The following is a 27,500-nucleotide window of genomic DNA, read 5'->3' on the forward strand; positions in this document are numbered from 1 at the left end:
ATCCAGCTGACTTTAAATTTGAGCAATATCTTTTTTTTTGTTGTTGTTATTGTTGTTTCTTACGTGTTCTCTATTTGTTTTTGGCAGATTATATTGTCTCCCATGTTTATAGCTCTGACACACTAACACACATACACTGAGTGTACAAAACATTAGGAACACTTTATATATAAAACATAAGGAACACCTTCCTAATTTTGAGTTGCACCCCGTTTAGCCCTCAGAACAGCCTCAATACATCGGGGCATGGACTCTACAAGGTGTCTACAGTTTTATAGCTGATCTCATGCTAGTTTACACAGGATGAGAAAAAAAAAAGAGTGTTTTAGAGCTAAACATTTGAAATATAAATTTTGATTGACCAAAGTGTCAGCTACTGTATAGTCATGTCACACCCTGGCCATAGAGAGGCTTTTATTCTCTATTTTGGTTAGGCCAGGGCGTGACTAGGGTGGTCATTCTAGTTTCTTTATTTCTATGTTTTCTATTTCTTTGCGTTTGACCGGGTGTGGTTCTCAATCACTGTCTATCGTTGTCTCTGATTGAGAATCATACTTAGGTAGCCTTTTTCCCACCTGGGTGTGTGGGTAGTTGTTTTCTGTGTAGTTTTAGTAACCTTACAGAACTGTTCGTTTCTCGCTTTAGTATTTTTGTTCTAGTGTTCAAATTTAAATAAATATCATGAACACGTACCTCCTTACCACGCTGCACGTTGGTCCACTCATTCTTCATCAGACGAGTGTTACAGAACCTCCCACCGCAAGCGGACCAAGCAGCGTGGTAAGGAGAAGCAGAGGGTTCAGGTTTCATGGACTTGGGAGGAAATCCTGGACGGGAAAGGACCCTGGAGGCAGGCTGGGGAGCATCGCCGTCCACGGGAGGAACTGGAAGCAGCTAAAACTGAGCGGCAGCGTTATGAGGGAACACGGCTGGCAAGGAAGCCCGAGAGGCACTGGGGAGTGTGGCTGAGTCAGGTCGAAGACCTGAGCCATCTCCCCGTGCTTACTGTGGCGAGCGTGTGGCTGGTCAGGCCCCGTGTTATGGGGTGATGTGCACTGTGTCTCGGTTGAGCATTCACAGGCCGGTGGTGTGCTCTGTGCCAGCGTCCCGCGTTTGCCGGTTGGAAGTGGGCATCCAGCCAGAACGGGTTGTGCCAGCTCTGCGCTCGAGGCTGCCAGTGCGCCTCCACGGCCCTGTGTATACGGTGCCTCGGCCAAGGAAGAAGCCTCCTGTATGTCTCCCCAGCCTGGTGAGTCCTGTTCCTGCTCCCAGAACCAGGCCTCCTGTCTCTCCACTCCAGAGACGGCCCCCAGTCCGGAGCCCCCAGAGACGTCCCCCAGTCCGGAGCCCCCAGAGACGTCCCCCAGTCCGGAGCCCCCAGAGACGTCCCCCAGTCCGGAGCCCCCAGAGACGGCCCCAGTCCGGAGCCCCCTGTGTATACGGTGCCTCGGCCAAGGAAGAAGCCTCCTGTATGTCTCCCCAGCCTGGTGAGTCCTGTGCCTGCTCCCAGATCCAGGCCTCCTGTGTGTCTCTCCACTCCAGAGACGGCCCCCAGTCCGGAGCCCCCAGAGACGTCCCCCAGTCCGGAGCCCCAAGAGACGTCCCCCAGTCCGGAGCCCCCAGAGACGTCCCCCAGTCCGGAGCCCCCAGAGACGGCGCCCAGTCCGGAGCCCCCAGAGACGGCCCCCAGTCCGGGGCCCCCAGAGACGTCCCCCAGTCCGGAGCCCCCAGAGACGTCCCCCAGTCCGGAGCCCCCAGAGACGTCCCCCAGTCCGGAGCCCCCAGAGACGTCCCCCAGTCCGGAGCCCCCAGAGACGGCGCCCAGTCCGGAGCCCCCAGAGACGGCCCCCAGTCCGGAGCCCCCAGAGACGGCCCCCAGTCCGGGGCCCCCAGAGACGTCCCCCAGTCCGGAGCCCCCAGAGACCTCCCCCAGTCCGGAGCCCCCAGAGACGTCCCCCAGTCCGGAGCCCCCAGAGACGTCCCCCAGTCCGGAGCCCCCAGAGACGTCCCCCAGTCCGGGGCCCCCAGAGACGGCCTCCAGTCCGGAGCCCCCAGAGACGGCCTCCAGTCCGGAGCCCCCAGAGACGGCCTCCAGTCCGGAGCCCCCAGAGACGGCCTCCAGTCCGGAGCCCCCAGAGACGGCCTCCAGTCCGGAGCCCCCAGAGACGTCCCCCAGTCCGGAGCCCCCAGAGACGTCCCCCAGTCCGGAGCCCCCAGAGACGTCCCCCAGTCCGGAGCCCCCAGAGACGTCCCCCAGTCCGGAGCCCCCAGAGACGTCCCCCAGTCCGGAGCCCCCAGAGACGGCGCCCAGTCCGGAGCCCCCAGAGACGGCCCCCAGTCCGGGGCCCCCAGAGACGGCCTCCAGTCCGGAGCCCCCAGAGACGGCCTCCAGTCCGGAGCCCCCAGAGACGGCCTCCAGTCCGGAGCCCCCAGAGACGGCCTCCAGTCCGGAGCCCCCAGAGACGGCCTCCAGTCCGGAGCCCCCAGAGACGTCCCCCAGTCCGGAGCCCCCAGAGACGTCCCCCAGTCCGGAGCCCCCAGAGACGTCCCCCAGTCCGGAGCCCCCAGAGACGTCCCCCAGTCCGGAGCCCCCAGAGACCTCCCCCAGTCCGGAGCCCCCAGAGACGTCCCCCAGTCCGGAGCCCCCAGAGACGTCCCCCAGTCCGGAGCCCCCAGAGACGTCCCCCAGTCCGGAGCCCCCAGAGACGGCGCCCAGTCCGGAGCCCCCAGAGACGGCCCCCAGTCCGGGGCCCCCAGAGACGGCCTCCAGTCCGGAGCCCCCAGAGACGGCCTCCAGTCCGGAGCCCCCAGAGACGGCCTCCAGTCCGGAGCCCCCAGAGACGGTCTCCAGTCCGGAGCCCCCAGAGACGGCCTCCAGTCCGGAGCCCCCAGAGACGGCCTCCAGTCCGGAGCCCCCAGAGACGGCCTCCAGTCCGGAGCCCCCAGAGACGGCCTTCAGAGACGGCCTCCAGTCCGGAGCCCCCAGAGACGGCCTTCAGAGACGGCCTCCAGTCCGGAGCCTCCAGATACGGCCCCCAGTCCGGGGCCCCCAGAGACGGCCTCCAGTCCGGAGCCCCCAGAGACGGCCTCCAGTCCGGAGCCCCCAGAGACGGCCTCCAGTCCGGAGCCCCCAGAGACGGCCTCCAGTCCGGAGCCCCCAGAGACGGCCTCCAGTCCGGAGCCCCCAGAGACGGCCTTCAGAGACGGCCTCCAGTCCGGAGCCCCCAGAGACGGCCTCCAGTCCGGAGCCCCCAGAGACGGCCTCCAGTCCGGAGCCCCCAGAGACGGCCTCCAGTCCGGAGCCCCCAGAGACGGCCTCCAGTCCGGAGCCCCCAGAGACGTCCCCCAGTCCGGAGCCCCCAGAGACGTCCCCCAGTCCGGAGCCCCCAGAGACGTCCCCCAGTCCGGAGCCCCCAGAGACGTCCCCCAGTCCGGAGCCCCCAGAGACGTCCCCCAGTCCGGAGCCCCCAGAGACGGCGCCCAGTCCGGAGCCCCCAGAGACGGCCCCCAATCCGGGGCCCCCAGAGACGGCCTCCAGTCCGGAGCCCCCAGAGACGGCCTCCAGTCCGGAGCCCCCAGAGACGGCCTCCAGTCCTGAGCCCCCAGAGACGGCCTCCAGTCCGGAGCCCCCAGAGACGGCCTCCAGTCCGGAGCCCCCAGAGACGTCCCCCAGTCCGGAGCCCCCAGAGACGTCCCCCAGTCCGGAGCCCCCAGAGACGTCCCCCAGTCCGGAGCCCCCAGAGACGTCCCCCAGTCCGGAGCCCCCAGAGACCTCCCCCAGTCCGGAGCCCCCAGAGACGTCCCCCAGTCCGGAGCCCCCAGAGACGTCCCCCAGTCCGGAGCCCCCAGAGACGTCCCCCAGTCCGGAGCCCCCAGAGACGGCGCCCAGTCCGGAGCCCCCAGAGACGGCCCCCAGTCCGGGGCCCCCAGAGACGGCCTCCAGTCCGGAGCCCCCAGAGACGGCCTCCAGTCCGGAGCCCCCAGAGACGGCCTCCAGTCCGGAGCCCCCAGAGACGGCCTCCAGTCCGGAGCCCCCAGAGACGGCCTCCAGTCCGGAGCCCCCAGAGACGGCCTCCAGTCCGGAGCCCCCAGAGACGGCCTCCAGTCCGGAGCCCCCAGAGACGGCCTTCAGAGACGGCCTCCAGTCCGGAGCCTCCAGAGACGGCCTCCAGTCCGGAGCCCCCAGAGACGGCCTTCAGAGACGGCCTCCAGTCCGGAGCCTCCAGAGACGGCCTCCAGTCCGGAGCCTCCAGATACGGCCTCCAGTCCGGAGCCTCCAGAGACGGCCTCCAGTCCGGGGCCTCCAGAGACGGCCTCCAGTCCGGGGCCTCCAGAGACGGCCTCCAGTCCGGGGCCTCCAGAGACGGCCTCCAGTCCGGGGCCTCCAGAGACGGCCTCCAGTCCGGGGCCTCCAGAGACGGCCTCCAGTCCGGGGCCTCCAGAGACGGCCTCCAGTCCGGGGCCTCCAGAGACGGCTTCCAGTCCTGAGCCTCCAACGAGGGTGCCCAGTCCGGGGTCGGCGGCGAGGGTCCCCAATCCAGGGTCGGCGGCGAGGGTCCCCTCACCAGAGGCGCCACCAAAGTGGGGGGAGCCAGAGGCGGGTCTACGTCCCACACCAGAGCCGCCGCCGTAAAGGAAGCCCACCCAGACGGAGGTTTTAAGGCCGGAGTCCGCACCTTTGGGGTGGGGCCTAACCAAAATAGAGAAGCCTCTCTATGACCAGGGCGTGACTAGGGTGGGCATTCTAGTTTCTTTATTTCTATGTTTTCTATTTCTTTGTGTTTGACCGGGTGTGGTTCTCAATCACTGTCTATCGTTGTCTCTGATTGAGAATCATACTTAGGTAGCCTTTTTCCCACCTGGGTGTGTGGGTAGTTGTTTTCTGTATAGTTTAAGTTACCTTACAGAACTGTTCGTTTCTCGCTTTGTTATTTTTGTTCTAGTCTTCAAATTTAAATAAATATCATGAACACGTACCTCCTTACCACGCTGCACGTTGGTCCACTCATTCTTCATCAGACGAGCGTTACAAGTCCTTGTATTCAATATAAAGTTTCTGCCCCATCCACCTTGGGGGAAAACAACCCATATCTTTGAATGAAAATTTATATTCTATTTTAATCTATCAGGCAGATAGTTTATGGTTGTGACGCTGCTGCTGCTACTCTCTGTTTATCATATAAGCATAGTCACTTTAACTATACATCCATGTACATACTACCTCAATTGGGCCGACCAACCATTGCTACCACACATTGGCTAACCGGGCTATCGGCATTGTGTCCCACCACCCTCTTTTACACTACTGCCACACTCTGTTCATCATATATGCTTAGTCACTTTAACCATATCTACACGTACATACTACCTCAATCAGCCTGACTAACCAGGTGTCTGTATATAGCCTCTCTACTGTATATAGCCTCTCTACTGTATATAGCCTCTCTACTGTATATAGCCTTGCTACTGTATATAGCCTCGCTACTGTATATAGCCTCTCTACTGTATATAGCCTCCCTACTTTTATAGCCTCTCTACTGTATATAGCCTCTCTACTGTATATAGCCTCTCTACTGTATATAGCCTCTCTACTGTATATAGCCTTGCTACTGTATATAGCCTCGCTACTGTATATAGCCTCTCTACTGTATATAGCCTCCCTACTTTTATAGCCTCTCTACTGTATATAGCCTCTCTACTGTATATAGCCTAACTACTGTATATAGCCTCTCTACTGTATATAGCCTCTCTACTGTATATAGCCTCTCTACTGTTATAGCCTAACTACAGTATATAGCCTAACTACAGTATATAGCCTAACTACTGTATATAGCCTCCCTACTGTATATAGCCTCTCTACTGTATATAACCTCTCTACTGTTATAGCCTCTCTACTGTATATAGCCTCCCTACTTTTATAGCCTCCCTACTTTTATAGCCTCTCTACTGTATATAGCCTCTCTACTGTATATAGCCTCCCTACTTATATAGCCTCTCTACTGTATATAGCCTCCCTACTTTTATAGCCTCTCTACTGTATATAGCCTCCCTACTTTTATAGCCTCCCTACTTTTATAGCCTCTCTACTGTATATAGCCTCTCTACTGTATATAGCCTCCCTACTTATATAGCCTCTCTACTGTATATAGCCTCCCTACTTTTATAGCCTCTCTACTGTATATAGCCTCTCTACTGTATATAGCCTCTCTACTGTATATAGCCTGTCTTTTTACTGTTGTTTTATTTCTTTACCTACCTATTGTTCACCTGACACCTTTTTTGCACTATTGGTTAGAGCCTGTAAGTCAGCATTTCACTGTGATGTCTACACCTGTTGTATTCAGCATTTCACTGTGATGTCTACACCTGTTGTATTCAGTATTTCACTGTAAGGTCTACTACACCTGTTGTATTCAGCATTTCACTGTAAGGTCTACTACACCTGTTGTATTCAGCATTTCACTGTAAGGTCTACTACACCTGTTGTATTCAGCATTTCACTGTAAGGTCTACTACACCTGTTGTATTCAGCATTTCACTGTAAGGTCTACTACACCTGTTGTATTCAGCATTTCACTGTAAGGTCTACTACACCTGTTGTATTCAGCATTTCACTGAGGTCTACTACACCTGTTGTATTCAGCATTTCACTGAGGTCTACTACACCTGTTGTATTCAGCATTTCACTGTAAGGTCTACTACATCTGTTGTATTCAGCATTTCACTGTGAGGTCTACTACACCTGTTGTATTCATCATTTCACTGTGAGGTCTACTACACCTGTTGTATTCAGCATTTCACTGAGGTCTACTACACCTGTTGTATTCAGCATTTCACTGTAAGGTCTACTACACCTGTTGTATTCAGCATTTCACTGTAAGGTCTACTACACCTGTTGTATTCAGCATTTCACTGTGAGGTCTACTACACCTGTTGTATTCAGCATTTCACGGTAAGGTCTACTACACCTGTTGTATTCAGCATTTCACTGTAAGGTCTACTACACCTGTTGTATTCAGCATTTCACTGTAAGGTCTACTACACCTGTTGTATTCATCATTTCACTGTGAGGTCTACTACACATGTTGTATTCAGCATTTCACTGTGAGGTCTACTACACCTGTTGTATTCAGCATTTCACTGTGAGGTCTACTACACCTGTTGTATTCAGCATTTCACTGTAAGGTCTACTACACCTGTTGTATTCATCATTTCACTGTGAGGTCTACTACACCTGTTGTATTCAGCATTTCACTGTGAGGTCTACTACACCTGTTGTATTCAGCATTTCACTGTGAGGTCTACTACACCTGTTGTATTCAGCATTTCACTGTGAGGTCTACTACACCTGTTGTATTCAGCATTTCACTGTAAGGTCTACTACACCTGTTGTATTCAGCATTTCACTGTAAGGTCTACCTACACCTGTTGTATTCAGCATTTCACTGTAAGGTCTACTACACCTGTTGTATTCAGCATTTCACTGTAAGGTCTACCTACACCTGTTGTATTCAGCATTTCACTGTAAGGTCTACTACACCTGTTGTATTCAGCATTTCACTATAAGGTCTACTACACCTGTTGTATTCAGCATTTCACTGTAAGGTCTACCTACACCTGTTGTATTCAGCATTTCACTGTGAGGTCTACTACACCTGTTGTATTCAGCATTTCACTGTGAGGTCTACTACACCTGTTGTATTCAGCATTTCACTGTGAGGTCTACTACACCTGTTGTATTCAGCATTTCACTGTAAGGTCTACTACACATGTTGTATTCGCCGCACGTGACAAATAAACGTTGATTTGATTTGACCACGGTGATTCCAATACTGTTTGTTTGTTTAAATCTATCAACAGTAGAGAACTTTCCAGACCGTATCCTGTTGCACTAGATGTAATGAGGACCTGAATAAGTGGTCCTTATGATATAGGTGACCCTGCACATTCCTGATTCCTTTAGGATTTTAGACCAATCTGACGGAGTAAACCAAATCTCAGGACACATCTTTTAGGAATCGAAGTTTTGAGAGAAATACAGTGCCTTGCGAAAGTATTCGGCCCCCTTGAACTTTGTGACCTTTTGCCACATTTCAGGCTTCAAACATAAAGTAATAAAACTGTATTTTTTTGTGATGAATCAACAACAAGTGGGACACAATCATGAAGTGGAACGACATTTATTGGATATTTCAAACTTTTTTAACAAATCAAAAACTGAAAAATTGGGCGTGAAAAATTATTCAGCCCCTTTACTTTCAGTCCACAAACTCTCTCCAGAAGTTCAGTGAGGATCTCTGAATGATCCAATGTTGACCTAAATGACTAATGATGATAAATACAATCCACCTGTGTGTAATCAAGTCTCCGTATAAATGCACCTGCACTGTGATAGTCTCAGAGGTCCGTTAAAAGCGCAGAGAGGATCATGAAGAACAAGGAACACACCAGGCAGGTCCGCGATACTGTTGTGAAGAAGTTTAAAGCCGGATTTGGATACAAAAAGATTTCCCAAGCTTTAAACATCCCAAGGAGCACTGTGCAAGCGATAATATTGAAATGGAAGGAGTATCAGACCACTGCAAATCTACCAAGACCTGGCCGTCCCTCTAAACTTTCAGCTCATACAAGGAGAAGACTGATCAGAGATGCAGCCAAGAGGCCCATGATCACTCTGGATGAACTGCAGAGATCTACAGCTGTGGTGGGAGACTCTGTCCATAGGACAACAATCAGTCGTATATTGCACAAATCTGGCCTTTATGGAAGAGTGGCAAGAAGAAAGCCATTTCTTAAAGATATCCATAAAAAGTGCCGTTTAAAGTTTGCCACAAGCCACCTGGGAGACACACCAAACATGTGGAAGAAGGTGCTCTGGTCAGATGAAACCAAAATGGAACTTTTTGGCAACAATGCAAAACGTTATGTTTGGCGTAAAAGCAACACAGCTGAACACACCATCCCAACTTTCAAACATGGTGGTGGCAGCATCATGGTTTGGGCCTGCTTTTCTTCAGCAGGGACAGGGAAGATGGTTAAAATTGATGGGAAGATGGATGGAGCCAAATACAGGACCATTCTGGAAGAAAACCTGATGGAGTCTGCAAAAGACCTGAGACTGGGACGGAGATTTGTCTTCCAACAAGACAATAACCCAAAAGATAAAGCAAAATCTACAATTGAATGGTTCAAAAATAAACATATCCAGGTGTTAGAATGGCCAAGTCAAAGTCCAGACCTGAATCCAATCGAGAATCTGTGGAAAGAACTGAAAACTGCTGTTCACAAATGCTCTCCATCCAACCTCACTGAGCTCGAGCTGTTTTGCAAGGAGGAATGGGAAAGAATGTCAGTCTCTCGATGTGCAAAACTGATAGAGACATACCACAAGCGACTTACAGCTGTAATCGCAGCAAAAGGTGGCGCTACAAAGTATTAACTTAAGGGGGCTGAATAATTTTGCACGCCCAATTTTTCAGTTTTTGATTTGTTAAAAAAGTTTGTAATATCCAATAAATGTCGTTCCACTTCATGATTGTGTCCCACTTGTTGTTGATTCTTCACAAAAAAATACAGTTTTATATCTTTATGTTTGAAGCCTGAAATGTGGCAAAAGGTCGCAAAGTTCAAGGGGGCCGAATACTTTCGCAAGGCACTGTATTGTTTAAAGTCACAGAGGGATATCGCAAGACACTACATACTATATTTTTTTAGGTAATATACATTTTTGCCAGTCTTTAGAACGTATAAATTGGGATCTTTGCTACGGACAAGGACATTTCCTGGTATAGAGCTGACATGAAAATTAATAATATTGAGATGATTTTGTATTTTTTACCAAAACATATTTCCCTTATAAAATTCCCATCAATGTATTTTTTTTTTCTTCTCAAATAACGCAAATAAATAATATAAACTATTAAAAAAAGTCAAGTTTCTAAAAACCCAATAACAAGAATCATAATGTTTTGGGTTTGCGAGTGCTTGATCCCCATAGCAACAATCCCATGTTATTAACTCTCTACTATTCAAACTCCCAAAATCCAGTTTCTATTGTCTTCCTTCAAGTCCTCCAATAGGACTCCACCACGTAGACCACTCTGCATGCAGGCTCCCCAGCCAGGGTAGTTTGTTCTAAGGACATTTCCCATGAGCATTACTCCTGAGTAGCGCTGCAGACTGACTGCTGTGTGGCTGCCCTGCCTCATGCAGCCTTTTCACCATATATGGAGTGTTCTGTATCCCTCCACCCGTGAGCTTGAACAGGACGGATGTGATGAAAGAGGGATAAAGAGGGGGGAAGGGGTAATGGAAGGGTGAAGAGGGGGGTCAGTGGGAACTCTAATACCCCCCCCCACCCAGTCCCCACTGACCCCCCCCACCCCCACCCACTCCCTCTGCCGCTGCTTCTTGGATGTCTAGTAAAATCGGGAGCCGGGGATGTGTAGCTAACTCCAGTCTGACAGTCAGTGAGTCAGAGTGTGTATAGGTCTGGGGACTGGGCATATGTAGCTGTAGGCTTCAGTCACAATCTGACAGTCAGTGAGTCAGAGTGTGTATAGGTCTGGGGACTGGGCATATGTAGCTGTAGGCTTCAGTCACAATCTGACAGTCAGTGAGTCAGAGTGTGTATAGGTCTGGGGACTGGGCATATGTAGCTGTAGGCTTCAGTCACAATCTGACAGTCAGTGAGTCAGAGTGTGTATAGGTCTGGGGACTGGGCATATGTAGCTGTAGGCTTCAGTCACAATCTGACAATCAGTGAGTCTTAGTGTGTATAGGTCTGGGGACTGGGCATATGTAGCTGTAGGCTTCAGTCACAATCTGGTGTAAAGGGCTGGGCATATAAGCTCCTATCTCACACTGAGGCTGAGACTCAGTACGTCATTGTGTGTAAAGATCTGTGAGTCAGTGTGTGTAAAGATCTGAGTCACTGTATGTAAAGATCTGTGAGTCAGTGTGTGTAAAGATCTGTGAGTCAGTGTGTGTAAAGATCTGTGAGTCAGTGTGTGTAAAGATCTGTGAGTCAGTGTGTGTAAAGATCTGTGAGTCAGTGTGTGTGAAGATCTGTGAGTCAGTGTGTGTAAAGATATGTGAGTCAGTGTGTGTAAAGATCTGTGAGTCAGTGTGTGTAAAGATCTGTGAGTCAGTGTGTGTAAAGATCTGTGAGTCAGTGTGTGTGAAGATCTGTGAGTCAGTGTGTGTAAAGATCTGTGAGTCAGTGTGTGTAAAGATCTGTGAGTCAGTGTGTGTAAAGATCTGTGAGTCAGTGTGTGTAAAGATCTGTGAGTCAGTGTGTGTAAAGATCTGTGAGTCAGTGTATGTAAAGATCTGTGAGTCACTGTATGTAAAGATCTGTGAGTCAGTGTATGTAAAGATCTGTGAGTCACTGTATGTAAAGATCTGTGAGTCAGTGTGTGTAAAGATCTGTGAGTCAGTGTGTGTAAAGATCTGAGTCAATGTTTGTAAAGATCTGTGAGTCACTGTATGTAAAGATCTGTGAGTCAGTGTGTGTAAAGATCTGTGAGTCACTGTATGTAAAGATCTGCGAGTCAGTGTATGTAAAGATCTGTGAGTCAGTGTGTGTAAAGATCTGTGAGTCAGTGTGTGTAAAGATCTGAGTCACTGTATGTAAAGATCTGTGAGTCAGTGTGTGTAAAGATCTGTGAGTCAGTGTGTGTAAAGATCTGTGAGTCAGTGTGTGTAAAGATCTGTGAGTCAGAGTGTGTAAATATCTGTGAGTCAGTGTGTGTAAAGATCTGTGAGTCACTGTGTGTAAAGATCTGTGAGTCAGTGTGTGTAAAGATCTGTGAGTCAGTGTGTGTAAAGATCTGAGTCACTGTATGTAAAGATCTGTGAGTCAGTGTGTGTAAAGATCTGTGAGTCAGTGTGTGTAAAGATCTGTGAGTCAGTGTGTGTAAAGATCTGAGTCACTGTATGTAAAGATCTGTGAGTCAGTGTGTGTAAAGATCTGTGAGTCAGTGTGTGTAAAGATCTGTGAGTCAGTGTGTGTAAAGATCTGTGAGTCAGTGTGTGTAAAGATCTGTGAGTCAGTGTGTGTAAAGATCTGTGAGTCACTGTATGTAAAGATCTGTGAGTCAGTGTGTGTAAAGATCTGTGAGTCAGTGTGTGTAAAGATCTGTGAGTCAGTGTGTGTAAAGATCTGTGAGTCAGTGTGTGTAAAGATCTGTGAGTCAGTGTGTGTAAAGATCTGAGTCACTGTATGTAAAGATCTGTGAGTCAGTGTGTGTAAAGATCTGTGAGTCACTGTATGTAAAGATCTGTGAGTCAGTGTTTGTAAAGATCTGTGAGTCAGTGTGTGTAAAGATCTGTGAGTCAGTGTGTGTAAAGATCTGTGAGTCAGTGTGTGTAAAGATCTGAGTCACTGTGTGTAAAGATCTGTGAGTCAGTGTGTGTAAAGATCTGTGAGTCAGTGTGTGTGCATATGCAGTGACTTCGGAAAGTATTCAGACCACTTGACTTTTGTTACATTACAGCCTTATTCTAAAATGGATTTTAAAAATGAAGAACATCCTCAGCAATCTACACACAATGCCCCATAATGATATCACAATGCCCCATAATGACATCACAATGCCCCATATTGACATCACAATAGCCCATAATGACATCACAATGCCCCATAATGACAAAGTGAAACAGGTTTTTTAGAAATGTTGCAAATGTATTAGATATTTAAAACATAAATATTTTATTTATGTAAGTATTGTCAACCTTTGCTATGAGACTGGAATTTGAGCTCAGGTGCATCCTGTTTCCATTAATCATTCTTGAGATGTTTCTACATCTTGATTGGAGTCCACCATCTCTGCAGCACTCCACCAATCAGGCCTTTATGGTAGAGTGGCCAAATGGAAGCCAGTCCTCAGTAAAAGGCACATGACAGCTCGCTTGGAGTTTACCAAAAGGCACCTAAAGACTCTCAGACCATGAGAAACAAGATTCTCTGGTCTGATGAAACAAAGATTGAACTCTTTGACCTGAATGCCAAGCGTCACATCCGGAGGGAATCTGACACCATTCCTACGGTGAAGCATGGTGGTGGCAGCATCATGCTGTGGGGATGGACCTCAGACTGGGGCAAAGGTTCACCTTCCAACAGGACAATGACCCTAAGCACACAGCCAAGACAACACAGAGCCAGAGACTATAGAAGCCTCTCTCTTCTCTTCTCTCCTCTCCTCTCTTCCAGAGCCAAATACTGGGGGTGGAGGTAAAGGTAAAGGTGGGGGTGGAGGTGGGGTTGGAGGTGGAGGAAGAGCTGGAGGTAGAGGTGGAGGAAGAGGTGGGGTTGGAGGAAGAGGTGGATGTGGAGGAAGATGTGGATGTGCAGATGGAGGTGGAAGAAGAGGTGGGGTTGGAAGTGGAGGAAGAGTGGAGGAAGAGGTGGAGGTAGAGGTGGAGGAAGAGCTGGAGGAAGAGGTAGAGATGGAGGTGGAGGAAGAGGTGGAGGAAGAGGTGGTGGAAGAGCTGGAGGAAGAGCTGGATGAAGAGGTAGAGATGGAGGTGAAGAGGTGGAGGAAGAGGTGGAGGTAGAGGTGGAGGTGGAAGAGGTAGAGATGGAGATGGAGGAAGAGGTGGGGTTGGGTGTGGAGGTGGAGTTGGAGTTGGAGGAAGAGGTCGAAATGGAGGTGGAGGAAGAGATGGAGGTGGAGGAAGAGATGGGGGTTAGAGGAAGAGATGGGGGTTGGGCTGGAGGAAGAGGTGGATGTGGAGGAAGAGGTGGGGGTGGACCATGAACAAGGAGAGTAATATCTGATGAAATTGTGGCAGACCATGTGGTCAACCATGGTTAAACCTCGAGAGAGAGGCTGGGCAGACCATGTGGTCAACCATGGTTTGACCTTGAGAGAGAGGCTGGGCAGACCATGTGGTCAACCATGGTTTGACCTTGAGAGAGAGGCTGGGCAGACCATGTGGTCAACCACCATCCATCATCCGGACGTTCCACAATGAGAAGAGGTTTGTACCACAGACATATGTAGTGTTTACTGTACTGTGTTGTTGTTGTAGACGGTCTACATGGTAGAACGGGTCTGTTTACAGACCAACAGGAGGCTGCCATTGTGCAAATGGTAGTTTAATTTTACCTTTATTTAACTAGGCAAGTCAGTTAAGAACAAATTCTTATTTTCAATTATTATTTTCAATGACTGTCGTTCTGCCTGTTCAGGGCTCTAACCACTAGGCTACCCTGCCGCCCCTGAAAAATAAAGCCATAAACAACAGATGATTGGAAAACCCCCGTCATCCTCCATAACATCAGCGTGAGCTGATCAACCGTAGCCCTCATCCGTAAGAAACACCATCTCTGGATGAAGCACATCTACAGAGTCCCATCGGAAACGGAATTCCCAAAGAGTGAAGGATAAACGCAGGTACAGTGATGTTCTAGTATCACACTCCTGAAACAAACGGAATTCCCAAAGAGTGAAGGATAAACGGTAGGAATACAGTGCCTTGCGAAAGTATTCGGCCCCCTTGAACTTTGCGACCTTTTGCCACATTTCAGGCTTCAAACATAAAGATATAAAACTGTATTTTTTGGTGAAGAATCAACAACAAGTGGGACACAATCATGAAGTGGAACGACATTTATTGGATATTTCAAACTTTTTTAACAATCAAAAACTGACAAATTGGGCGTGCAAAATTATTCAGCTCCCTTAAGTTAATACTTTGTAGCGCCACCTTTTGCTGCGATTACAGCTGTAAGTCGCTTGGGGTATGTCTCTATCAGTTTTGCACATCGAGAGACTGACATTTTTTCCCATTCCTCCTTGCAAAACAGCTCGAGCTCAGTGATGTTGGATGGAGAGCATTTGTGAACAGCAGTTTTCAGTTCTTTCCACAGATTCTCGATTGGATTCAGGTCTGGACTTTGACTTGGCCATTCTAACACCTGGATATGTTTGTTTTTGAACCATTCCATTGTAGATTTTGCTTTATGTTTTGGATCATTGTCTTGTTGGAAGACAAATCTCCGTCCCAGTCTCAGGTCTTTTGCAGACTCCATCAGGTTTTCTTCCAGAATGGTCCTGTATTTGGCTCCATCCATCTTCCCATCAATTTTAACCATCTTCCCTGTCCCTGCTGAAGAAAAGCAGGCCCAAACCCCAATGCTGCCACCACCATGTTTGACAGTGGGGATGGTGTGTTGCTTTTACGCCAAACATAACGTTTTGCATTGTTGCCAAAAAGTTCAATTTTGGTTTAATCTGACCAGAGCACCTTCTTCCACATGTTTGGTGTGTCTCCCAGGTGGCTTGTGGCAAACCTTAAACAACACTTTTTATGGATATCTTTAAGAAATGGCTTTCTTCTTGCCACTCTTCCATAAAGGCCAGATTTGTGCAATATACGACTGATTGTTGTCCTATGGACAGAGTCTCCCACCTCAGCTGTAGATCTCTGCAGTTCATCCAGAGTGATCATGGGCCTCTTGGCTACATCTCTGATCAGTCTTCTCCTTGTATGAGCTGAAAGTTTAGAGGGACGGCCAGGTCTTGGTAGATTTGCAGTGGTCTGATACTCCTTCCATTTCAATATTATCGCTTGCACAGTGCTCCTTGGGATGTTTAAAGCTTGGGAAATCTTTTTGTATCCAAATCCGGCTTTAAACTTCTTCACAACAGTATCTCGGACCTGCCTGGTGTGTTCCTTCTTCTTCATGATGCTCTCTGCGCTTTTAACGGACCTCTGAGACTATCACAGTGCAGGTGCATTTATACGGAGACTTGATTACACACAGGTGGATTGTATTTATCATCATTAGTCATTTAGGTCAACATTGGATCATTCAGAGATCCTCACTGAACTTCTGGAGAGAGTTTGCTGCACTGAAAGTAAAGGGGCTGAATCATTTTGCACGCCCAATTTTTCAGTTTTTGATTTGTTAAAAAAGTTTGAAATATCCAATAAATGTCGTTCCACTTCATGATTGTGTCCCACTTGTTGTTGATTCTTCACAAAAAAATACAGTTTTATATCTTTATGTTTGAAGCCTGAAATGTGGCAAAAGGTCGCAAAGTTCAAGGGGGCCGAATACTTTTGCAAGGCACTGTATGTGCAGGTACAGTGATGTTCTAGTATCACACTCCTGAAACATTAGAGACTCATTGATGTTGACAGTGAACTTTACTATACAGCAATTACAGTATTTACTGTCATTTAAGAGAATCATGGAGTTGGATACAAGTCCAGTCCCCCAGGAACTCATACTCATAGATGAGGCTGGATTCAATTTAGCAAAGACGGAGAGGAGAGGAAGGAACATCATTGGTCAACGTGCCATCATTGAGGTACCTGGTCAGCGCGGGGGAAAATGTCACCATATGCGCAGCTATGAGCCACAATGGGGTTGTCCATCACTATGCCACCCTTGGACCATAGAACAATACCCATCTCCTTCATTTCCTGAACACCTTACATGACAATGTTTTTCAGCCAGAGCAGAGAGGGCCAGGTGATCCTGAGCAGAGAGGGCCAGGTGATCCTGAGCAAAGAGGGCCAGGTGATCCTGAGCAAAGAGGGCCAGGTGATCCTGAGCAGAGAGGGCCAGGTGATCCTGAGCAGAGAGGGTCAGGTGATCCTGAGCAGAGAGGGCCAGGTGATCCTGAGCAGAGAGGGCCAGGTGATCCTGAGCAGAGAGGGCCAGGTGATCCTGAGCGTACCGGTACAGAGTCAATGTGGAGGCTATATACAGGGTGTTACGATGCAGAGTCAATGTAGAGGATATATACAGGGTGTTACGATTACAGAGTCAATGTGGAGGCTATATACAGGGTGTTACGGTACAGAGTCAATGTGGAGGCTATATACAGGGGGTACCAGTACAGAGTCAATGTGGAGGCTATATACAGGGGGTACCGGTACAGAGTCAATGTGGAGGCTATATATACGGGGTACCGGTACAGAGTCTATGTGGAGGCTATATACAGGGGGTACCAGTACAGAGTCAATGTGGAGGCTATATACAGGGGGTACCGGTACAGAGTCAATGTGGAGGCTATATACAGGGTGTTACGGTACAGAGTCAATGTGGAGGCTATATACAGGGGGTACCGGTACAGAGTCAATGTGGAGGCTATATACAGGGGGTACCGGTACAGTCCTCCTTTTCCTGTAGTCCACAATCATCTCCTATGTCTTGATCACATCAAGGGAGAGGTTGTTGTGATGGTGGTTGTGATGGTGGTTGTGATGGTGGTTGTGATGGTGGTTGTGATGGTTGTTGTGATGGTGGTTGTGATGGTTGTTGTGATGGTGGTTGTGATGGTGGTTGTGATGGTGGTTGTGATGGTTGTTGTGATGGTTGTTGTGATGGTGGTTGTGATGGTGGTTGTGATGGTGGTTGTGATGGTTGTTGTGATGGTGGTTGTGATGGTGGTTGTGATGGTTGTTGTGATGGTGGTTGTGATGGTGGTTGTGATGGTGGTTGTGATGGTTGTTGTGATGGTTGTTGTGATGGTTTTTGTGATGGTTGTTGTGATGGTGGTTGTGATGGGGGTTGTGATGGTGGTTGTGATGGTGGTTGTGATGGTTGTTGTGATGGTTGTTGTGATGGTGGTTGTGATGGGGGTTGTGATGGTGGTTGTGATGGTTGTTGTGATGGTGGTTGTGATGGTGGTTGTGATGGTGGTTGTGATGGTGGTTGTGATGGTTGTTGTGATGGTTGTTGTGATGGTGGTTGTGATGGTGGCTGTGATGGTGTTTGGTAATAGGATCTGATGAGTGTTTTGAGTACGTCACATTAGTGTGATCTCAGTTTTTCACTAAGTTAGATTAATTTGATCTGTGTGTGTGTGTGTGTGTGTGTGTGTGTGTGTGTGTGTGTGTGTGTGCGTGCGTGCGTGCGTGTGTGTGTGTGTGTCTCTCATTTGTATGCAAAGTTTCACTTTAAGCATGATTCTGATAGCTGTGTTACATTTTGCAAGATGTTTGTGGAAATTGGCTTGCTGTTTAGTTTTTTTATGCTTAAGAGTTTTGAGTACCTGAGATGTAGATTGAGCAAACGTGTGTTAACGACAAGGGCGTAGTTATCATTCTGTTTTAATTCTATATTATGTCTCCCCTTTCTCCTTCCAGCAGCCTAGCTGAAAAATGTCTGTCTCTTCAGCGATCCCTCGACTCAGCTGCTTCTGCTGCCAGCTGCTGCACATACATGGCCAGTCACAGAGAGGGAGGGAGGGAGGGAGTGGGAGGAGAGAGAGAGAGAGAGAGAGAGAGAGAGAGAGAGAGAGAGAGAGAGAGAGAGAGAGACAGAGACAGAGAGACAGAGACAGAGACAGAGACAGAGAGAAAGAGAGAGAGAGAGACAGAGAGACAGAGAGACAGAGAGAGAGAGAGAGAGAGAGAGAGAGAGAGAGAGAGAATGTGAGCAGCAAGCAGGGAGCAGGCATATTTCAGGCACATGGCCAGTGAATGAGAAAGCTATTTTCTCTCTCTTCAGCGAGCAAATACACACTCTCCTACTCTGACTGGATTATTGCAACTACAGAACACATACAGGACCTCTGTACCCCTACCGGCCTTGACGCCAGAAACCCCAGGACCCGGACCCTAACCCAGGCACGCAGCCCACCTCTCTCCCCCTGCTAGGCCGTCACTGACCTCTCTCTCCTGTGCCCAACAGGATGGCTGAGGCTGAGCTTCACAAGGAAAGGCTACAAGCCCTCGCGGTAAGTCCCAAAAACGTATTCCTCTACTTCTTTATATATATTTCTCTCTCTTTCTCTTTCTCTCTCTTTCTCTCTCTTTCTCTCGCTCTCGCTATCTCTCCCTCTCTCTATCTCTCCCTCTCTCTCTCTCTCTCTCTCTCTCCCTCTCCCTCCATAGTCTATCCGAAATGGTCAATGCTAGCGTGATTCTATTGTTCATTTTCAACTGATTTCCCTTTGATTTGTTGAGGGAGGAAAACTTTTGTCGGAAAGTTGGTGGAAATGGAAGTGTGATTTTTGTTGGTGTATAGGATTAAGGTGTGACTGTTGTTTTTAATTAAATAAGACTCCTCCATAAGTAAAGAGCGGTTGGTTCGCAGTTTAACGCAAAAAAAATTGTGTTGTAAAGCTCCCAATAAAAAGAAAACGTCAGTAGCTCTCTGCTCTGAGCGGAGTTGGAGAGGAGAGCAACAGTTGTACCAGATACGCTGAGAGTTACTAAATTTGGCGCCAGTGAGCGCTGCAGCACAACCACACACACACACACACGGAAACACACACACACACACACACATACACACAAAAACACGCACACACACGGAAACACACACACACACACATACACACAAAAACACACACACACACAGAAACACAAACACACACACACACACACACAAAAGCACACACACAGAAACACACAAACAAAAAAACACACACACACACACACACACACACACACACACACACACACACACACACACACACACACACACACACACACACAGAGAGAGAAACTAATACACACAGAAACACACACATGCTGCACACAAGCAAGAAGCAACAGATGGAAAAACTATTAAGGCCATGTAACCATAACATGGTATGGTGAGGTCTCTTAGTATGGTGAAAATATGGTATGGTGATAATATGGTATGGTGAGGTCTCTCAGTATGGTGATAATATGGTATGGTGATAATATGGTATGGTGATATTATGGTATGGTGATAATATGGTATGGTGAGGTCTCTCAGTATGGTGATAATATGGTATGGTGATAATATGGTATGGTGAGGTCTCTCAGTATGGTGATATTATGGTATGGTGATAATATGGTATGGTGAGGTCTCTCAGTATGGTGATAATATGGTATGGTGATAATATGGTATGGTGATAATATGGTATGGTGATAATATGGTATGGTGATAATATGGTATGGTGAGGTCCCTCAGTATGGTGATAATATGGTATGGTGATAATATGGTATGGTGAGGTCTCTCAGTATGGTGATATTATGGTATGGTGATAATATGGTATGGTGAGGTGTCTCAGTATGGTGATAATATGGTATGGTGAGGTCTCTCAATATGGTGATAATATGGTATGGTGATAATATGGCATGGTGATAATATGTTATGGTGAGGTCTCTCAATATGGTGATAATATGGTATGGTGATAATATGGTATGGTGATAATATGGTATGGTGACAATATGGTATGGTGAGGTCTCTCAATATGGTGATAATATGGTATGGTGATAATATGGTATGGTGATAATATGGTATGGTGAGGTCTCTCAGTATGGTGATAATATGGTATGGTGATAATATGGTATGGTGAGGTCTCTCAGTATGGTGATAATATGGTATGGTGATAATATGGTATGGTGATAATATGGTATGGTGATAATATGGTATGGTGAGGTCTCTCAATATGGTGATAATATGGTATGGTGATAATATGGTATGGTGATAATATGGTATGGTGATAATATGGTATGGTGAGGTCTCTCAGTATGGTGATAATATGGTATGGTGATAATATGGTATGGTGAGGTCTCTTAGTATGGTGATAATATGGTATGGTGATAATATGGTATGGTGATAATATGGTATGGTGAGGTCTCTCAATATGGTGATAATATGGTATGGTGATAATATGGTATGGTGATAATATGGTATGGTGATAATATGGTATGGTGAGGTCTCTCAATATGGTGATAATATGGTATGGTGATAATATGGTATGGTGATAATATGATATGGTGATAATATGGTATGGTGATAATATGGTATGGTGAGATCTCTCAATATGGTGATAATATGGTATGGTGATAATATGGTATGGTGAGGTCTCTCAGTATGGTGATAATATGGTATGGTGATAATATGGTATGGTGATAATATGGTATGGTGAGGTCTCTCAGTATGGTGATAATATGGTATGGTGAGGTCTCTCAATATGGTGATAATATGGTATGGTGATAATATGGTATGGTGAGGTCTCTCAGTATGGTGATAATATGGTATGGTGATAATATGGTATGGTGAGGTCTCTCAGCATGGTGATAATATGGTATGGTGATAATATGGTATGGTGAGGTCTCTCAGCATGGTGATAATATGGTATGGTGAGGTCTCTCAATATGGTGATAATATGGTATGGTGATAATATGGTATGGTGAGGTCTCTCAGCATGGTGATAATATGGTATGGTGAGGTCTCTCAGTATGGTGATAATATGGTATGGTGAGGTCTCTCAGTATGGTGATAATATGGTATGGTGATAATATGGTATGGTGATAATATGGTATGGTGATAATATGGTATGGTGATAATATGGTATGGTGAGGTCTCTCAGTATGGTGATAATATGGAATGGTGATAATATGGTATGGTGATAATAGGGTATGTTGATAATATGGTATGGTGATAATATGGTATGGTGATATCATGGTATGGTGATATTATGGTATGGTGATAATATGGTATGGTGATAATATGGTATGGTGATAATATGGTATGGTGAGGTCCCTCAGAATGGTGATAATATGGTATGGTGATAATATGGTATGGTGATAATATGGTATGGTGAGTTCTCTCAGTATGGTGATAATATGGTATGGTGATATTATGGTATGGTGATAATATAGTATGGTGAGGTCTCTCAGTTTGGTGGTAATATGGTATGGTGATAATATGGTGTGGTGATAATATGTTATGGTGAGGTCTCTCAGTATGGTGATAATATGGTATGGTGATAATATGGTATGGTGAGGTGTCTCAGTATGGTGATAATATGGTATGGTGATAATATGGTATGTGAGGTCTCTCAGTATGGTGATAATATGGTATGGTGAGGTCTCTCAGTATGGTGATAATATGGTATGGAAATAATATGGTACGGTGATAATATGGTATGGTGAGGTCTCTCAGTTTGGTGGTAATATGGTATGGTGATAATATGGTATGGTGAGGTCTCTCAGTATGGTGATAATATGGTATGGTGAAAATATGGTATGGTGATAATATGGTATGGTGAGGTCTCTCAGTATGGTGATAATATGGTATGGTGATAATATGGCATGGTGATAATATGTTATGGTGATAATATGGTATGGTGAGGTCTCTCAGTATGGTGATAATATGGTATGGTGATAATATGGTATGGTGAGGTCTCTCAGTATGGTGATAATATGGAATGGTGATAATATGGTATGGTGATAATAGGGTATGGTGATAATATGGTATGGTGATAATATGGTATGGTGATAATATGGTATGATGAGGTCTCTCTGTATGGTGATAATATGGTATGGTGATATTATGGTATGGTGAAAATATGGTATGGTGATATCATGGTATGGTGATATTATGGTATGGTGATAATATGGTATGGTGATAATATGGTATGGTGATAATATGGTATGGTGAGGTCCCTCAGTATGGTGATAATATGGTATGGTGATAATATGGTATGGTGATAATATGGTATGGTGATAATATGGTATGGTGATAATATGGAATCGTGATAATATGGTATGGTGAGTTCTCTCAGTATGGTGATAATATGGTATGGTGATATTATGGTAAGGTGATAATATGGTATGGTGAGGTCTCTCAGTATGGTGATAATATGGTATGGTGATAATATGGTATGGTGAGGTCTCTCAGTTTGGTGGTAATATGGTATGGTGATAATATGGTATGGTGAGGTCTCTCAGTATGGTGATAATATGGTATGGTGAAAATATGGTATGGTGATAATATGGTATGGTGAGGTCTCTCAGTATGGTGATAATATGGTATGGTGATAATATGGTATGGTGATAATATGTTATGGTGAGGTTACTCAGTATGGTGATAATATGGTATGGTGATAATATGGTATGGTGAAAATTTGGTATTGTGAGGTCTCTCAGTATGGTGGTAATATGGAATGGTGATAATATGGTATGGTGATAATATGGTATGAGGTCCCTCAGTATGGTGATAATATGGTATGGTGATAATATGTTATGGTGAGGTGTCTCAGTATGGTGATAATATGGTATGGTAATAATATGGTATGTGAGGTCTCTCAGTATGGTGATAATATGGTATGGTGAGGTCTCTCAGTATGGTGATAATATGGTATGGAAATAATATGTTATGGTGATAATATGGTATGGTGAGGTCTCTCAGTATGGTGATAATAGGGTATGGTGATAATATGGTATGGTGATATTATGGTATGGTGATAATATGGTATGGTGATAATATGGTATGGTGAGGTCTCTCAGTATGGTGATAATATGGTATGGTGATATTATGGTATGGTGATGATATGGTATGGTGATATTATGGTATGGTGATAATATGGTATGGTGATAATATGGTATGGTGATAATATGGTATGGTGATAATATGGTATGGTGATATTATGGTATGGTGATAATATGGTATGGTGATATTATGGTATGGTGATAATATGTTATGGTGATAATATGGTATGGTGAGGTCTCTCAGTATGGTGATAATAGGGTATGGTGATAATATGGTATGGTGATAATATGGTATGGTGATATTATGGTATGGTGATAATATGGTATGGTGATAATATGGTATGGTGAGGTCTCTCAGTATGGTGATAATATGGTATGGTGATAATATGGTATGGTGATAATATGGTATGGTGATATTATGGTATGGTGATAATATGGTATGGTGATAATATGGTATGGTGATATTATGGTATGGTGATATTATGGTATGGTGATAATACGGTATGGTGATATTATGGTATGGTGAGGTCTCTCAGTATGGTGATAATATGGTATGGTGATAATATGGTATGGTGATAATATGGTATGGTGAGGTCTCTCAGTATGGTGATAATATGGTATGGTGATAATATGGTATGGTGATAATATGGTATGGTGATAATATGGTATGGTGATATTATGGTATGGTGATAATATGGTATGATGATAATATGGTATGGTGAGGTCTCTCAGTATGGTGATAATATGGTATGGTGATAATATGGTATAGTGATAATATGGTATGGTGATAATATGGTATGGTGATAATATGGTATGGTGATAATATGGTATGGTGATATTATGGTATGGTGATAATATGGTATGGTGAGGTCTCTCAATATGGTGATAATATGGTATGGTGATAATATGGTATGGTGATAATATGGTATGGTGAGGTCTCTCAATGTGGTGATAATATGGTATGGTGATAATATGGTATGGTGATATTATGGTATGGTGATAATATGGTATGGTGATAATATGGTATCGTGAGGTCTCTCAGTATGGTGATAATATGGTATGGTGATAATATGGTATGGTGATAATATGGTATGGTGATAATATGGTATGGTGATAATATGGTATGGTGATATTATGGTATGGTGATAATATGGTATGGTTATAATATGGTATGGTGATAATATGGTATGGTGATAATATGGTATGGTGATAATATGGTATGGTGATATTATGGTATGGTGATAATACGGTATGGTGATATTATGGTATGGTGAGGTCTCTCAGTATGGTGATAATATGGTATGGTGATAATATGGTATGGTGATAATATGGTATGGTGAGGTCTCTCAGTATGGTGATAATATGGTATGGTGATAATATGGTATGGTGATATTATGGTATGGTGATAATATGGTATGGTGATAATATGGTATGGTGAGGTCTCTCAGTATGGTGATAATATGGTATGGTGATAATATGGTATGGTGATAATATGGTATGGTGATAATATGGTATGGTGATAATATGGTATGGTGATAATATGGTATGGTGAGGTCTCTCAATATGGTGATAATATGGTATGGTGATAATATGGTATGGTGATAATATGGTATGGTGATAATATGGTATGGTGAGGTCTCTCAGTATGGTGATAATAGGGTATGGTGATAATATGGTATGGTGAGGTCCCTCAGTATGGTGATAATATGGTATGGTGATAATATGGTATGGTGAGGTCTCTCAGTATGGTGATAATATGGTATGGTGATAATATGGTATGGTGAGGTCTCTCAGTATGGTGATAATATGGTATGGTGATAATATGGTATGGTGATAATATGGTATTGTGATAATATGTTATGGTGAGGTCTCTCAGTATGGTGATAATATGGTATGGTGATAATATGGTATGGTGATAATATGGTATGGTGATAATATGGTATGGTGATAATATGGTATGGTGAGGTCTCTCAGTATGGTGATAATATTGTATGGTGATAATATGGTATGGTGATATTATGGTATGGTGATAATATGGTATGGTGAGGTCTCTCAGTATGGTGATAATATGGTATGGTGATAATCTGGTATGGTGAGGTCTCTCAGTATGGTGATAATATGGTATGGTGATAATATGGTATGGTGATAATATGGTATGGTGATAATATGGTATGATGAGGTCTCTCTGTACGGTGATAATATGGTATGATGAGGTCTCTCTGTATGGTGGTAATATAGTATGGTGATAATATGGTATGGTGATAATATGGTATGGTGATAATATGGTATTATATGGTTCCTGTATTCCTCAGTATGTGTAGGTTCTTGGCCATTCCCAGCCCTAGTTGTTACTTCCCATTCCCAGCCCTAGTTGTTACTTCCCATTCCCAGCCCTAGTTGTTTCATCCCATTTCCGGCCCTAGTTGTTACTTCCCATTCCCAGCCCTAGTTGTTTCATCCCATTCCCAGTCCTAGTTGTTACTTCCCATTCCCAGCCCTAGTTGTTACTTCCCATTTCCAACCCTAGTTGTTACATCCCATTCCCAGCCCTAGTTGTTACTTCCCATTCCCACCCCTAGTTGTTACTTCCCATTCCCAGCCCTAGTTGTTGCTTCCCCTTCTGAGCTGTGCATCAACATCCTGTTTGGAAGGCACAACAGCAATACCGCAAAGAATGTGGCAAAACAATTAACTCTTTGTCCTCAGTTCAAAGTGTTATGTTTGGGACACATCCAAGATAGCCCATTACTGAGTACCTCTCATCATATTTTCAAGCATCGTGGGTATGCTTGTAATGTTTAAGGACTTTTTCAGGATAAAAAAAAAGATACGGAATGGAGCTAAGCACAGGCAAAATCCTAGTGGAATACCTGGTTCAGTCTGCTTTCCACCAGACACTGAGAGATGAATTCACCTTTCAGCAGGTCAACAACCTAAAAAAGACTATTCATAATCTACACTTGAGTTACTTACTAGAAGAAGACAGTTAATGTTTGTGAGTGGCCGAGTTACTATTTGGACTTAACCCTACTTTAGAATCTACGGCAAGACCTGGAAATTGCTGTCTGACAATGACCATCAACCAGTTTGACAGAGCTTGGAGAACGTTTAAAAGATTAATGGTCAAATGTTGCACTATCCAGGTGTGAAAAGCTCTCAGAGACTTACCCAGAAAGACTCACAGCTCTTAGAGACTTACCCAGAAAGACATTGGTGTGTAGATGGGGTCAATTTTAACACAACGAAATGTGGAAAAAAGCCCAGGAGTATGAATACTACCGTATATACTTGACTCTGAATACACTGAACACTGAATACAGCTCAGCAGATTCTGCAATGGGGTCGAAGGTCAACAGGGTTGTTTGTCATTTTAGTAAAACTTATTCCCATTCAACATTTTCCAATAGAATTATGTTAGCAGACTCTGAGCCACCATGTGTTAAAGGGAAACTCCACCCAAAAACAACATTTTGGTTTTGGGTCAATTTGTTCTTTGTTTTGATTGTCAGCAATCAAGTTTTCAAGATATGTAACTTTCAAAATATAGAAAGCATCCCCCGTATAATGCGTTTTGATGCAAAATGCGTCATATTGTGATAGTGTATGTATTTTGAAAGTTACATATCTTGATAACTTGATTGCTGACATATACCAAAATATAGATTTGAGTGGAATCTTCCTTTAAGGGTTGTTGTGTTTAACTATTCTACTGATCCAGTATTTGAAATTATGTCAAATAGTATTTGAAGCCAGGTTTGGTGTGAGTGTCTAATGACTGAGGTGAGGAGGGTTTCTGTAAAGATTATATATAGAGTCAGAACAGCTCTCTAATGGAGATCCACCTACACAGTGTGCCCCAAATGGTACCACATTCACTACTTTAGAGCCCTATAGAACCCTATTCCCTACATAGTGCACTACTTTTGACCCAGAGCCCTATGGAACCCTATTCTCTATATAGTACACTACTTTAGACCAGAGCCCTATGGAACCCTATTCCTTATATAGTCCACTACTTTAGACCAGACTATGGTTCCTGTATAGGGAATAGGGTTGTCATTTGGGAAGCATCCCATTCAAGCAGAGAAGTGGAAGAAAGACAGAGAGAGAGAGAGAGAGAGAGAGAGAGAGAGAGAGAGAGAGAGAGAGAAAGAGAAAGAGAGAGATAGAGAGAGAGATAGAGAGGGAGAGAGAGAGAGAGAGAGAGAGAGAGAGGAGAGAGAGAGAGAGGGAGAGAGAGAGAGAGAGAGAGAGAGAGAGAGAGATAGAGAGAGAGAGAG

The 27,500-nt window shown here is 45.5% G+C and overlaps 1 protein-coding gene and 1 pseudogene across 2 annotated transcripts in view; both read left to right on the forward strand.

The window, feature by feature from the left end:
* LOC110536864 (A-kinase anchor protein 2) overlaps window positions 1-27,500 on the forward strand; it is a 231,595-nt gene that overhangs the window by 19,272 nt on the left and 184,823 nt on the right. Inside the window, exon 2 of one of the 2 annotated variants that reach the window (XM_090191545.1) lies at window positions 18,656-18,701. In XM_090191545.1, coding sequence (XP_090047671.1) covers window positions 18,656-18,701 — 46 coding nt within the window. Of the gene's footprint in view, window positions 1-18,380; window positions 18,702-27,500 lie in introns of those variants that run through there. The other variant, XM_090191546.1, reaches the window with a different exon arrangement.
* Window positions 1,049-4,719, forward strand: LOC149979061 (uncharacterized; annotated as a pseudogene).

This window comes from Oncorhynchus mykiss, chromosome 12, assembly GCF_057628025.1.
Source record: "Oncorhynchus mykiss isolate SJ-2025 chromosome 12, ASM5762802v1, whole genome shotgun sequence".
NCBI lineage: Eukaryota > Metazoa > Chordata > Actinopteri > Salmoniformes > Salmonidae > Oncorhynchus > Oncorhynchus mykiss.